This window comes from Chaetodon auriga, chromosome 22 (assembly GCF_051107435.1).
Source record: "Chaetodon auriga isolate fChaAug3 chromosome 22, fChaAug3.hap1, whole genome shotgun sequence".
Lineage (NCBI taxonomy): Eukaryota > Metazoa > Chordata > Actinopteri > Chaetodontiformes > Chaetodontidae > Chaetodon > Chaetodon auriga.
In genome coordinates this window covers 11002983-11018306 of record NC_135095.1, presented here as the reverse complement: position 1 = coordinate 11018306, position 15324 = coordinate 11002983, and the positions used below count along the sequence as shown (strand labels likewise).

The following is a 15324-nucleotide window of genomic DNA, read 5'->3' as shown; positions in this document are numbered from 1 at the left end:
ACATGTCTTCTTTGTCACCACCAATTATCCTGCAGAACAGTATTTCTGATAATGACAGGCTAACAAGGCAGGTAACCTGAGACTCAAAGTCACTGTCCCTCAGGGCAAAGTCACTCAACATGACCTCTCGTCACATCGCTGTGTTACAGGGTTGGGCGATGTGTCGCTATATGCCATGCGATGGTAGAAATGTGGCCATGGGTAGAGATTTAGCAAAACCGTTGCATATCGCCCACCTCTGATGTGTTAATGCTTGGCAAGTTTTCACAGAATTAATAAAAGAAAACAACATTTCCATACAAGTGCACCATCACTCTGGCCTTAAAAACACTTAACATGGCCTTGATTAGAGTGGAAATCACCCAAACCAAGATTAAAGGCTGTAAACACCCATGGCTGATCAGACCTCCTCTGCAGGCTGTGTGGGCATCTGCAGACTGCACCTAATCAGCCAAAATAACTCAAAACACCTGCATTAGGAAAAAGTGAAATCTGTCCAAGGCACCTCACAGCCGTCTGACCTATCTCTCTCTTGAAGTGTCTCGATGGGTCTTTTTCACATCAGTCATAGCAGGAAAAGCACAGGTGTTACTGATTACATTAACCATGACTGTGTTCTGCTCATGTGTCCCAGTGAGCCAGCATGTACCGCAGTACCAGGACTCTGAAACTGAAGCAGCTACATGGCATATAGCCATCGCTACTTTTATTATTCACATCTGTGCTTTTTCCTACTGTGACACGTCAGAATGCCTCCTGCTAAAAAGGCCTATGTCTGTATGAAGCAGTCAGAACGACTTCCCATCCCAAGTGTAACACTTGCTTTTACAGACTTAGTACCTGAGCAGCAATGGCTCATCCTACCATACAATTCCCATGTTATCATTAACAGAACCTGTCATTCCACCGCAACACAGCTGAGCTCATAACAAGGCACTTCTCCTGTGACTGCACAGCCACTTGACCTTTCTCTTTGACCTTTCTGCTCGCGCTCAATACTGCAACGGCTCTCTTGCAACGAAATATATGACCACGCTGCAGGCCACTCATGAGAAGACACGGCGGTCGTGTGTGTGATGTAACTGTATTGCAGCTGATGATGTAACCAGCTCTGCAGGCAGATTCAAGCTGCACGATGCACACAGCGTCGTCTGAGCGCTCCTCAAAGAGACGGACAGACGGAGAGAGAGAATATGTAAAAAGAGAGAAAGACTGAACAAATGGTACAAAGGAGGGCACCGTCAGACAATAGACAGCAGTCTGGGTGTGTGGATGCTACAATTACACACACTGAGACGCTCAATCAGGCAGTCACTCAACCACTGCAATTCACTGTATGCAAATGCATGTACACACAAATAAAAACACACACAACTGCACAGCGCTGACTAACAATCGGGTCAAAACGCTGCAGAACTTCTGCTTGACTAACAAGTACTACTGGCCTAACTGACAACTGATCAATCAATCAGTGTCTCAAATGACTCGCACGCTGTTCAGTCCCATCCACAAGGTGTGTCTGTTCAGGTGTGTGTGCATGCAGGTGTGTGTTCAGAGAGTCCCCGGGGAGGAGCCAGCTGGGTGTAATGCGACGCCTGTCAACGTTCAAGACGCAGCAACAGTGATTTCATAGCTCGCCTCCCATCTGTCAACAACTAACAAACACAGGGCCTGTGTGCAGACTTCTGCTGAGTGCAAGCAGTGGTTTGCCACTGTGCTACATTAAAGTGCCTTGCTCAAGGGCACCTCAGGGTTTCTTACACCAGACTGAAAACCATATTTTAACAATATCCTTTATCTGAAGCGTCAGCCTGTAGTTCTTACATTCGCTGGCACGGCTGCAAACTACTGCAGCATGTGTTAAAAGTTCCTCTGAACGAAAGCGTCACCATGTTGCCTGAGATGCAAAACTGTGACTGTGATTTGAATGGAAGTAGAGATTTACCACAGCAGTGATAGCCCATGTGTTTGAGTTTTAGAAACAGTAAACGCCACGTTAGGCAGTGCTGCCATACATGTCTGACAGCATACTTGACTACCTGCAGGTGAAACAGACATAGTAAATCATTGGCTACAGTCCAAACACACTGGTGTCTCTCAGCTGCAGCTGTAGACGACGCTGCAGCTGGTCGTTTCTCCTGGTGTCAGGATCTGTCATTTACTCAAATAAAGTCTCATCTGTTCCGCTTCTACAGCCTTTATGGGCATATTCTGCTTCATAGGATATCCATATTTCATAAACAAACAAAAAAAATGCATGCTGAGGTTTATTTGACTGTCCTGGCTATAAACTAACGGTAAAAATTCATACAGGACTCTCACAGTGGTGAGGAAGGTTAACTTAGGGGTCACAGTATGATTGCAGTGGAAAATCTGGGTGTGTGATGACAGCGTTAGTCAGACCCTGGAACAGCCAAGCTGGCTGGAAGGCAAACCACGTTGGATAATCAGACAACCTGCCAAACCAGGTGCCTGACCGCCTGCTGAAGCCTGCAACAGTTTCAACTTCAGGGACACAAGATAGGTAGAGAGACCCCACGCTGGTTACACAGCAGAATGAGAGACTGACGCGTATTCGGCGAGAGCAGAGCACAAGGTTCAGCCGAAGTGGAGTGACACGAGTACAGCATGGCAAAAAATGTGATGGAAACACGGTGGAGGCGAGCTTCGCTTCCAGGCTTTAAAATGCAAAGATTGCTTGATCTTATATGACTCTGAAGTTAAAACTTCAGCACCACCCTCTGCATTTTTCTCCACTTCCTGACAATTTACGAGTCGAGCAAATAATCGATCGGCAGATTTATCTGTCATGCAGGCTTTCCTTTAGGTAGCTGTCTAGCCAAGGTGGTACACCACCTGGAGCCTGACACAGGTGTGTGGGAAAGCAAGCAATCTGAAAAAGACGCTCCACACTCTAAGGACAAGCACCTCAGAGAAGAAACCCAGGAAATGCTCTGTTTCGTGATCAGTGTAGTTTGTACATGACAGGCTTAACAAAAGTCACGATCTCGAAAAGATGGCACCTCTGGCCCTTTTAGCTGTTTTAATAATCAATTAATCGATTTGAGTATTTTTTTGAAGAACCTCCAGCTTCGTAAATGTGAATATTCTCTGGTTTCTTCACTCCTCTATGACAGCAAATTGAATATCAGGACATTTGAGGAAACCATTTTGAGCTTTGGGATGTTTTACACAATTTTCTGACTTCTTATAGACCACAAAACTAGTCGATTAATCGACGTTGAAAACAATAACTAGCTGCAGCCCTGTTGGCTTAAATGGTTAATTAGAGCTCTGGTAGAAGTGGAAGGATTAAACCGTTTAAAATGAGAAACGGCAGCAGAAGAGTGGGGGTATAGTAAGTATAATACAACGGCTTAAAGTGCATCAGAGTCAAGTGAGTCGATACAGTCGCCAACTGCACTACAGCAAAGCGGTCTATACTTAAAGCTGCTGTGCGTGTTTTCACTCCATAAATGGTCGGACCTGTGCAGCTCTGTGAAACAGTGAAAAGCCTCCTAGCTAGCCTCCATGTAGATGCAGCCACGGCGTTTTCAGACAGTCTTCACGGTTCAGTTCACACGGTCTGTCCTCCTCCTCCTCCTGCTGCTGCTAGCTCATATCATGCTACATAGTTAGCTAAGCTACCGGCGGGCACAAAGAGCCACCACAGCTGACCCTAATGCTCAAATCCTGACAACCGCTGTCCAAACACACCGTGCAGACGCTCGGGCTTACCTCCGTAACAGCGAGTCCCCGCACACAGCCGAAATGCGCTTTCCAAACGTGATATACGCCGCACTGGGCTAACCAAACTCGTCCACTGTCTGAGAGAGATGCTGAGTGTCTGCTAAACGATGTTTCAAGCAGTAGCTTTTCCCTTTCACTGTAAAAATACTACTTCAGCCCTCTGCCCGTAAAGCCCCGTATAAACGCGCCATGACTTTTGTAAGCCGATAAACCTCGCTGGCGGTTAGTAAAGAGGAAAGGAAAAGGACAGCGGGCTTTCATATCATTCCAGTCAACAAATTAACCGAAAAGCACAAAAACATGAGACAGCAAAATGTCGCACTTTTATGCTGTGGCAAGGTACGTGTTGTATAAACACTGGCGTCGGGAGGAATAGAAAGAACTTTACTTACCTCTAGTGGACGTAACCCGAAAGCACAGAAAGAGCCTACAACGAGTTTGCGCTTTTGCAAAAACTTTACGGTTAGACGGAGCCTAACCAGGACCAATGGGTTTCCATGATGGGCGGGACAAATAGAGATAACGGACCTGACAACGCTCCGTCTGTTATCGATAACGGACACGTCTGTTGATAATTATTTGAAATACTTCAAGAAACGGTATGAATTTTGGTGCGCGCCAGAAGGGGAGACGAACATGCAGACCACCGACTTAGAAATACAGTGAAGTAGGTCGGACTTTTGCCTTGAAATGAAAACACCAACCGGTTAGCTAAATGCTATTGGGCTGTAAAAGCTAGCTGTCATTGTAACACAAGCTAACTGACGATGAATGGGGGAAAAAACTTCATTTAAAACTGACTCCTGCTATTTGCAGCCACATGATGTTTGATGTAGTTAACAATAGCACGTTTTTAAGTGCCATCGGCAGCTATTTTAGCGTTGCTGTGTGTTCTATCATGTCGCTTTTCAAGCTAAAATAGTCCATTGATCGTGATTGTGAGTGTCTGACTGTCTCTTACCTCTTCTGTCCAGCGTCTGTTTGCAGGTTTCCTCCTCTGATCTGTCTGCAGTCAGTGAGATGTCTCTGGCTCAGAGGGTTCTGTTGACCTGGGTGTTCACCCTGGTCTTCCTCATTATGCTCGTACTCAAACTGGACGGGAAGGTGAATGTTTTTCTCTTTTAATGCCTGTCAGTCTGTTCTGTTAAAGCCCTCACCTTTCTCTCAGCTCCTGCATCTCATCAGCTGACATTATCAGTTAAAATTATTTCTTCAGGAGGTTCAACTCAATCGAGATAGCTTAATAGTCAATTCACTGCAAATAATGAGTGTCTTTACTGTGATCAGTCCCACTTTACTCTCTGAATTCATAAAGTTCATCATTATCTTCTCACACAAACCTAGAAAATGACCCACCACACTGACAGAAACAGTTGATAAAAGCAATCACCTTCTCCCTCTCCTTCCTCCAGGTGCAGTGGAACTGGTTCCTCATCTTCCTCCCGGTCTGGGTCTTTGATGGCATCCTCATCCTCATGCTTGCCATCAAGATGGCAGGCCGCTGCAAGCCTGGCTACGACCCGCGCAATGGCTCCCCGGACCTGCGCCTGCGTGCCTGGTACCTGACAGCCATGCTGCTCAAGCTGGGCTTCTGCCTGACGTTGTGCGCCAAGCTGGAGAAGCTGGCCGACGTGAAGCTGACGTTTGTGTGCATACCACTGTGGACCATGTTACTGGGCGCGCTGGTGGAGCTGGGGCTGAATATCTTCCCTGAGAGGAGAGAGGCCTAGACGTGCGGTTCAATCACTACACCAGAATTGCTGAGGACAATTTTGTGAGATTGAAGCTTTTGTTTTGTACGTTTTAGCCCGATTATGTTTCTCAAGGCTGAGGGAGGAATCCAATCCTCGCCTCAGACATTGGTATTCATCTTAAGAATGAGAGACTTTGTGTGAAAATAAAAATCATCACGTGGTCAGACCTCAGTGGAGTGTGCTGTAAGGGCTTCAACAGCTGCTGTTAAATCCGTCACAATCCATTCATTTAAGATGATCAGTAAAGCTCAAAAATGGCTCTATTTTCTCTACAATAAAAGTGCTATAAGGGGATCAACTGTACTGTATAAGACTACTGTGAAGCCTGCACTGGAAGAAGCATTAAGGTCCTCTAATGTTTGCTTTTGTTTTGAACTCAAGATGTTCAGTATTCTCGTGTTTATTTTCACTGTATTTAAAAACCTAGCACAGCTGCTTCTCTAAAGAACTGGAGGAACTGAGTGGCGTTCAGTGACTCCACTTCCTTTATTTGAGCTGCAGAGCATCAACTGTCAGCTCTCGGTACCAGAATCAGAGTGTACATTTCCTTACACATGCTCTAAATGTTGTGTGGCACCTTTTCTGTTCATTCCTGAGCTGTGGAGAGGAGCTGGCCGAATGTTATTTCACAAGTTATGACAACAGCTTGGATTTGCCTGCATGCAAACAACATGGGGGGTAACTTAAAACTTAAACTACAGGCCACCTCCTCTGCACTGTACAAGGTTTCTTTTGTACTATGTAAATGATCATGTGCTCTGTAAGCTGTCATGAGGTACAAAGGTCCAAGACACGAATCACACTCGGTGACCAAAGTGATTCACGTTCAGATAAATATGGAAACTCTTAATTCATTTTTCGGGCGTAAACGTGAGCTGATTGGAGTACTCGCTTCCGGCAGTTTTCGAGCTGCGTCCTTGTTCCATATTTCTAGCTTTGTGGTACGGCTGACACTGTGCATGAGTGACGTTTGTTTTGTGCCATTAGTGTTTCGAATACATTCATTGCATTATTTTGCACTACGTAGAAATGAGAAGGAATCAGTGTTTTGAGATCAAAAGTGTTTGATAACTCATGCATGTGTTGTAAAAAAATAAATGGTTTCTGTACATTAAACTGTTTGTCTCAGTCGTTCTGATGCTAAAGTCGTTGCACAAGCAGCAGTGATAATGATGGAAATTCACTCTCAAGTGTTGCCAAGATCACAATAGTTACAGACTACAAGAAACAAAGTTTTGTGGTTTGGAGGAAAATCCTGCCGGGACATGACCCGAATTGAACTGTGAAGCCACCACAGAGCCAACAGCAGTGTGTGTGTGTGTGTGTGTGCCCTTTTAGAGACACTTCACTTCCTCTAACACAGAGGTCTTTGTCTTTTCTGTCTACGTTAGATTTAAAATATTGTGGCATTTTCTTTTAAGACTTAACAGAATTTGAATGTTCAGATATTTAACGGTGTGAGATTAATGTTTCCAGTTTACAGTCTTTGTGTCCACAGAGCTCCAGCTGTCCTGACACTGTCCTGACGTGAGGAACTCAAAGTATGGACAGAAATGATTCACAAAGGCACAATAGTGGACTCTCTGCCAGGAGGCGTCGAGCAGCCTGCGGCCAGCTTCTACAGTGGAAACGGCTTGACTCAGACCCAAACCTTTAACGCTGGCCGTCATCAGAGGGACAGAGGCGAGTGTCCTCTGTGCAGGAACAGGACTGAAACAGGGTGGGTGTAGCAGCAGAGTTAAATGAGCTGGTTGCTCTGCAGGAAAAGAGAGGAAATAAAAGCAAGTTTGTTATTAAACAAAGCAATGTGGAATAACAGTGAGCTTGCAGTGCTACGGCTAACTGAGCATTCAGGCATGCGTGGAATTCCTCAACACACTCTGGCTGTGACTGTAAATTACTTCAGCTGGCACTCGTCCAGCAAAATCCAGTCATATGCAGCAGGGAAAGTAAGTAAGTGTATTTATTCAAGTGCATTTTTGGAAAGAGCAGACTGCAGGTTGAACCTAATTGTATGTACAAGTGAATAGAAGTCGTAAAACTAGTTCCAAACTATGAAAATGCTGCTCAGAGCGCACATTGATGCATCTTTATTAACAATCTAATACTATAATATCAGAGGCAGAACAAGTACTTTTGTTACCTCTGGTACATTTTGCTGATTACACTTGTGTAATTCTACTTAATTAGGATTTTAATGTACTTTAACTTATCTGAATAGGCTACTGCTGCCACCTCTGGGAGTGAAACATGGAACAGTGATCATCTGGCCGGTGTTTCAGGGGCAGGAAAAGTCGTAAAACCTACATTAATTTCACAGCTTAACTAATGATGAGCGCCGTTTCTACATTAGTGTTATTATGGAACATCGACCTTGAGACAAGACCGTTCAGTGTGTGTGTGTGTGTGTGTGTGAGAACACACTCACGCAGTACAGTGAGGTTTTTCTGAGTATTTCTTCCAAAACCCTTTCTTTGTCTCCGCTCCGGCTTCCTGCCTCACTCCCACTCACTGTGAAGGTCAGCTGAGCTCCTCTGGCGTTCCTGCTGTGCACGGAAGGATGAAAAGAGAGGGAAAAGGCTGTTGTGAGGTGCGTTTGACCTGATGAACAGCGGCCCTGAATTACGGGGCTGCTGCGCTGTGGCGTGTTTGAGCTGTCTGCTCAGATCTCGCCTGGTGAAAACTGCTGAGCTCATTGCTGCAGACTGCAGTGAGTGGGTGGCTTGCATAAGAGCGACACAGGGAGAGGAAACAAAGGCAGGTATACATCAGAGACAGAGGTGGAGGTATAGTTTTTTTGGTCTTTAACCGAACATATTTCCTAACATAGAGGCTGGTGCCAAATGGTGAATGCACACTTCTGGCATTAACATCTTACACCTTAAAGCAATGTTTCATATTAACAACAGCTCGCATGATGACTCTATGAAAGCGGCTCTTTGCAGTCATAGAGAATTATCATTTGATGGTGCAGGTCTGCTCAGCTCTGCAGCTTTAAAGCATCTTTCAGAGCCTCATTTTGGCCGCAGCAGGCAGCGTTTCTCGCCATAACACGCTGTGTGTTCCTGAAGTCTGACGTCAATCTTTACAGTATTTGAAATCCTGCATTGTTTGCAGTCACGTTCTCTGGCTGCAGTCTTCTTCTTCACTGCATCTGTTGGCATGTTATTGCCACCAACTGTTGATCAGCGGAGCGTGAAGCTGATGCTCTCATGCTCACAAACAGGGATCCACTCATGAAAACTCCATAGAGCTCCTAGTTGTCAAAAATCCCATAAACCATCCCCACACCTCAAATATTTCCTTCCCCAGATGTAGAAAATAAATTCAATAAGACACACATATTAATACATTTCTCAATTCTTCAAAGTTTTTCCATTGTTTAAACCACCAGACCAGGACGCATCAACTCAGGATTTTCCATACACTGAACCTTTTATTAGCTAGGCTCATATTTGAAGTAGAAACCACACTACAAGTTTTTCCTCTTTACAAAACTTCTTATGTACACTACAGTGCTGACAGTTAAAAATCACAGAAACAAAATAGAAAAAAAAAAAAAAAACAGACCAAAACCTTGAGATAAATAAACTCTGTGAAAACAAAGCCAGCCCCTGAAGACTTGTTTTGTTTTCAACCATAATTTTGTCACATTTGTACAAAAAATATAGAAGTTCCTGTCAGTTTTTTTTTTTCTCGTTTTGTAACATCTGAAACCCAAAAGCATAAAAAGAGCTGCAGAGTGCCTTGCAACTGGCATCAAGTGCTTAATTATCACCTCCCTCTCCCCAAAGCCACAGAGTGAAGAGTTCTGTCTGGAAGGTTTTACGTTTAATTTTCAAATATGTCTCAGGCTGGCATGAAGAACACAAGCCTGCTCTGAGCCACAAAGTTTGACTCATACCAGCTCGCGCCGCAGATATTCAGCAGCTTGAGATCCCAATTTAAGGCTTTGCTAGCATTTTCCAGGAAGAATCTCAAAAACTGAGACTCCTGAAAATGCCCATGAAAGGACAGAACTGCTTCCCTGCATGGCTCTGGACCATTTAGTAGTTCACAGTTAAGGACAGGCACTGGGGAAACGTCGTGGGCTACATTAGCATGTGGGCTGTACTCCAATATCGATAGTGAAATCAAGACATCGATCTTCCACGCTTGTGGGACGAGCACTGAGACAAGGAGAGTTTGACTCCAAAATCAGATATTCACCATTTGGAAAAAACATACATATAGTCTTCATAGTTCATAATTTATTGTACTTTTAAAACACAAGAGGTCACTCCAGTCCCTGCTCGATAAATAAAACACGTTAAGAAACAGGACGCTCCACACTGTAGAGAAGCTGGACTTCAGGTAAAGAGATAAATAGTACTTTGGGAATGAACTCTCGACAGTGTACCTTCGCTTGAGGCCTGAATGACTCCTGTAATAGTCTTGGAAGAACCTGAAATTATGAATAATCTGACATAATCTGGGATTCGTAAAGCATCTCCAATAATATCAGCTGTATTTAAACAGCGGTTGGTATATATATATATTGTTACAAAGTGCGGTAATGAGTCACGTTTGGGAAGTGCTGACCTCCAACATCTGTATGATATTGCTATACTTCTTATCCAGATGCTGTGAGATCTTAGTGAGCTCTAATACAACGTTACGGACTGAAGAATATTTCAATTACCCTGAACCTGAAAGTCTTCACAGTCCACTAAAATCAGTGAAGCAGGTATTAGGAGGTAACTAAGATATCAGGTTTTTGTTCTTTTTAGGAGACCAATATATCTGTGGATGTGTCCTGAACATTTTTTTTTCCTGAGACTCTGAAAGGATCCGTGTAGGGGCCTTGGCTGGGTCGAATTCTTCCTTGGCTGACCAGCAAGTGCTTGGTTTCCAAAATTAGGAGCCCCTGTTACACAGCCAACAGACACTGAAAAACACAGCAGAATTACACTCAGAGCTCTGCCACTGCTGCTGAGGGCTACAAGCGAAGAGCAAAACTTTAACGGGATAGTTTGACATTTTGGGGAAAGATCCTTATCGTTGCTATTCTCATGTCTGTGTGACATGAGAGTGACTCTCGACAAGGCTGCAAATAGACCCATTTCCCCAATTTCAAACTATTCCTTAAATTTGGACTCTCTTTGCTGTATACTGTAGTTTCCTATACTGATTTAGAACATGGGCGTTTCCTTATTTAGTGGTACTAATATCCTTCTTGTAAAATAAAACACTGGAACTGTTTAGAAAAATCACTTAAGATACCTGCTAATTACATGTAAGCACCCTCAGTGAACATGATTCAATGGACTTTTTATCAATCAGGATAAAAATACTGATACTTCTGTCACCGTATGATCAATGGGGAAATGCATTTGTATTTAAATGCAGCAGATTATTGCAGAGCATTATTGCTCAAAATACAATATTAGGGAAAAGTACTGCGATATACTGTACTGATTGAGATGTATCGATACAATATAGTGGAGGAAATATTACATCAACGCAATTGCGTATTGTATAATATCACGATTTCAACCATCATTATTCCAGAAACAGTCTTGGGCACAAAGAAATACACTCGAGTTAAAAGCCACGAAAAATGGAAGCATTAGCTGCAAGTTTCACAAAAAGGTCATCGACCTTTTTCATATAAATATATGACACAAAGTCTCCTTCCTACGTCTGATGGCTCACAGATACTCTGACATTTGAGGGTTATGCTCACTTCAAAAAAGCACAACCAGACAGCAGTTTTCTCAGACTCCGGAGCTCGTTCAAACCTTTGACGCTGAATAACATCTTTTTAAAGTCAAAGCTGAACCAAAACAAAACAAAAACAATAATCAATCGTCAATATGTCTGAACCCAAGCACAACCAAAGCATCAGTACAATCTGAAAGAGTCCAGTCAAGAGGTCTGGGATAAATAAAGTCCAACTCTGCTTTAAACTACTGTGTTCAAACGGATACGCTCCACCGGCTTCCTCCGCCTTTCCTTTTTACATCGCTTTACAACAACACAACCAAAATAAAACCGTGTACATATACAGTCCTTTAAAAACAGCATCCTATGTACAAAAACTACTATAAAATCTGTTTTCGCTCCTCTTCATGCGTTGGGGGAGGGGGCGGTGGTAGAGATGGAGGAGGGGGAGGCGGCGAGGAGCAAGGAGGAGGCGGGGGGTGGGGGAAAGGCGGCGCTGAGGTTTGGTATTGGGGGTAGGAACTGGGTGGTTGAGCGAGGAAGGACTGAGGAGGGAGGAAGTGGTGAGAGGGGAAGTGGGGATGCTGAGGGGGGAAGAAGGTTTTGGCGTGCGGGGCGATGTACTGCTGATGGTGAGACAGGTGAGGGGGGAGGGACTGGGAGCTGCTGGGGGGAGTGTGTGGTTGAGACGGGCAGGCGATTCGGGGCGGCTGGTAATACGGCTGAGACTGCGTGGTGATGTTCGGTTGGTGCGGTGGGTGCAGGTGGAGCTGGCTTATGTGGACCGAATGGGGGGGCGCTTTCTGGCTGAGGAAGGAGTTCAGAGTTTGGGCAGGCAGACAGGGACTTGGTGGGAGGACTTGAGGCCTGTGAGGAAGATGGGAGTGTGGCAGCAGAGGGGGGAAAGACGGGGGAAGCACGTGAGGGAGGTGAGGAGGTGGGAGGTGCTGGGGCGCGTATTGCTGCATGTAAATCCCTTGCCGCCCGGCGTCCGGCGGCGGATGCATCTGTGGATCCACAGACGTCCCGGAGTCCACACCGCGAGTCCATTTCTCCTGGAGCGTCCGCGAGTCTGTCGGCGCTCGAGCTCCCACATGTGTCCGTGTGTCAACCTGTGAGGTGCGTGTTTGTGCATCCGCAGCAGGCGGGCCGCGTGACGCCCGGGCCTCGGATAGCGGCCATGTCCGAGCGTCTGAGGGGACATCTGTCTTTAGGCGAGGCGAGTCTTTGTCCTTCTTCGGCTGGTCTAACTTTGAGGAGGAAGGCAGCTGGGACGTCGAAGACATGGCAGGAGGAGGGAGTGTGGACACTGCAGGTTTGGAGCTGGTGAGGGAAGATGTAGTGGAGGCTGAGGCGGAGGAAGATGTGGACAGGACAGGAGACGGAGAAGAAACAGAGGACGGACAGCTAGCAGCATGAGAGGAGTGCAGAGGAGTCACAGCTGAAGGCGATGAAGATGAGGAAGACTTTGAGATGGGTGACTTAGGAGACGAAGAGGAGGAACACGAACTGGAAGACGTCGTTCTGCTGTCTGAATGATGGTAATGGTGGTGATGATGAAGGTGCTTTGATGACGCCGCTTTGGGTTTCGTGTCCTGATGAGGAGGCTGGGAGGCCGGAGGAAGAGGCGAAGGGGATTTACTCTGGCAGAGAGGAGGCGCTGGAGGTTCTGCTTTCATCTTTGCAGGAGGTGAAGTCTGCTGTTTGGGTTTCTCTCCATCTTCTTCCCTCTCCTGCTCTTTGTCTATAACACTGCTCACGTTCGAGTCCACTGAAGGAGCAGGCGGAGACGACAGAGGTGGATGTTGTTCCTCATTTTTGACAGCTGGCAACGTCCTGTTTCCTGCCATGTCAACCTCCTCGTCCTCCACCTTTACCCTCTCCTTCACTCCTTTCTCACCCTTCTTTTCTCTCCTCCTCTCCTCCTCCTCTTTTTCCTTCACTGTTTCCTTCTCCTTCAACTCAACCTTCACCTTCTCGTCCTCCTCTTCCTCTTCCTCTTCCTCGCCCTCTCCGTGGTGGTACTGTTTTAAGCGGACGTGCCATGCCAGGCTGCAGACAGACGACACGGTCTTGAACTGGTGGACCACGTTGCGAGGGATGAAGTAGATGTCATCGTGGCAGAGGCGGATGCGAGCGTAGCGGATACCCTCACGGCGCAGCTGGTTTAGTTTGGCATCATCCACCCATTGCACACACTGCAGAGACAGAGGAGGGGAGGAGGATTTAGATGAAGGATATGAGCAGGTTGATCCCAAAATCAAACCTCTTTTCTCTTTTTATATTCTTCTTTTCATAAAGAAACATAAAAACCCTGAATCCCTACCTGAAAGCCAAAAGGCTCCATTTCACATGCAGTTAATCTTATTTTGAAGTAAAATGACACAATATGAAATGCAGATATCATAATATTACCAGACAAATGCTAACTAGCATCAGGGATCTTACATTGATCTATTTATTACTAACAGTAACTTTGTAGGAAAGAAGTTAGGATGGCCAAAAAGGCCTTTTTGTAAAAGTTAATGTGTTGTAATCTGAAGGTTTTAGGAAATTCCTTTTGATCGTTTCCAGGGCAGAGAGAGCTGCTCTGTGGCTATTTTTGTGCTGGTACATTCTCCACACTATAAAAAGTCTCTTTAACTCAACATAGAAGAGCTTCACGGCTTAAACAAATCACATCAAAATGATTTTAACAAGAACAGAAGAGAACAGTCTGGGTGCGTGTATCACCATTTCTGAAATTGTCTTTACTACCAACGATCACCAGCACTGAGTACTGAAAGTATTAAAGTAGAATGTGTGTACTTAAAAACATTTTATTTTTAAACATTTTACTTTGGAGAGATGCCTGGCTGTAAGTAAACTAGACAGAGTTCTCTAATGTGCTGCAGTTCAACCTTTCCTCCACCAGGTGGCAGCATCCCAACATCAGATGATTTTAACTGTCTGTGCCAGAGGTGATAACACTCTCTAACACCCTACCCAGTGTTAGAGAGTAAGTGTTACATTAATGTAACACTGTAGAGGAAGTCATACATAGTAAAAATGAGGTGTGAGCTGTGCTTTCTGCATGTGTGTGCGTGATGTAAAACCTGAGATAGTGGAGGTTCGTGTAGGTCCAACTGCAGCCTCTGAACTACATGAGGGAAATCACCAGCATGGAAACACACGACGTCTTTGGTTACACGCGGAGGCTCCGAGCTGAAAGCGAGGGAGGACGGAGTGAGAGAGGTTACAGGATATCTGTTGGTAAGCGTATGCTGCTTCTAAAGACATCACACGACGCTTCGCTGCCTACCTTCCTCCGGACCGTACAGCCTTCAGCACCCCCACGGCTGCTGTGGTTTGACGTTCAAAGCCCTGACCGATGTGGTCAGCGTGGGCCCGAGTCCGATCCTCAAACAGCATCTCTCTGGGCTCGCTGGTCCTGGGCAGTGACTGCAGCAGGTTCTTCACCTCATTGGTGGAGCTACAACATGGCAGAAATGAAAACAGCTTCAGAAACAGTGGAGCGAAAAGCAGAAAGACACACAAGATGTGTCCACGCAGATCCACAAAGAGATTTCTCCCCCGTCTCCGCTGTCCTGCTGTCTAAATAAAGAAGGAAAATGTCTACAGGCGAGTGGGCAGCTCACTACTTCCCAGCTTTGTTTATTGCTTTGTTTCCTGTCTGCTGTGGTAAAATAAAAGTACCAGAGCGGCTTTATCTGCTGGTGTTGTTGTAATCTTGGTTGACATTGATGTAATCCAGACGCCACGGTGTGACATGTGGAGCAAAAAGGATGAAAACCTGCATCAGTCTGAATATAATAAAGCATTTTTCTTGTGTTCAGGAAGTGTTGGAGCTTTTTGAGTAGAGCTGCAACTAAAGGTGATTCTTACTAATTATTATGACTCATTAATGGTTCTGTCTTTACATTTCAGCAAAAAATAAGTAATTTCCCAAGGCCCGAGTTGGCATATTCAAATGTATTTTTTGGCCCAATTAATATGGCAAAACTCAAAGATATTCACTTTAATAAGATAGAAAATCAGCAAGAATTCACATTTTGAATCTAGTGAATCTATTTATGTTTTCTGACCAAAAATGCAAACTGAAGTTCTGGGAAAATCC

At 45.1% G+C, this 15324-nt stretch overlaps 3 protein-coding genes across 6 annotated transcripts in view; 1 reads left to right on the top strand and 2 right to left on the bottom strand.

Moving 5' to 3' along the window:
* The window catches only part of LOC143314760 (protein PHTF2), a 39814-nt gene extending 35712 nt beyond the window's left edge, over positions 1-4102 (bottom strand). For 2 of the 4 annotated variants that reach the window (XM_076721889.1, XM_076721891.1), the window contains exon 1: positions 3739-4068. The gene's annotated coding sequence lies outside the window, so the exon portion shown is untranslated. Of the gene's footprint in view, positions 1-3738 lie in introns of all 4 variants that reach the window. The other 2 variants (XM_076721890.1, XM_076721888.1) reach the window with 2 other exon arrangements.
* A 159-nt stretch (positions 4103-4261) lies between these two features.
* LOC143314646 (transmembrane protein 60-like) lies at positions 4262-6620 on the top strand. Its single transcript, XM_076721688.1, has 3 exons — positions 4262-4417; positions 4725-4854; positions 5163-6620. The coding sequence occupies exons 2-3, from the start codon at positions 4771-4773 to the stop codon at positions 5478-5480; spliced, it is 402 nt and encodes a 133-aa protein (XP_076577803.1). The 5' UTR covers positions 4262-4417; positions 4725-4770; the 3' UTR covers positions 5481-6620.
* A 2294-nt stretch (positions 6621-8914) lies between these two features.
* Positions 8915-15324, bottom strand: part of LOC143314924 (uncharacterized) — a 34135-nt gene continuing 27725 nt past the window's right edge. Inside the window, exons 7-9 of the mRNA XM_076722264.1 lie at positions 14509-14679; positions 14303-14411; positions 8915-13405 (exon numbers count right to left, since the gene is read on the bottom strand). Coding sequence (XP_076578379.1) covers positions 11588-13405; positions 14303-14411; positions 14509-14679 — 2098 coding nt within the window. The 3' untranslated portion in view covers positions 8915-11587. The remainder of the gene's footprint in view (positions 13406-14302; positions 14412-14508; positions 14680-15324) is intronic.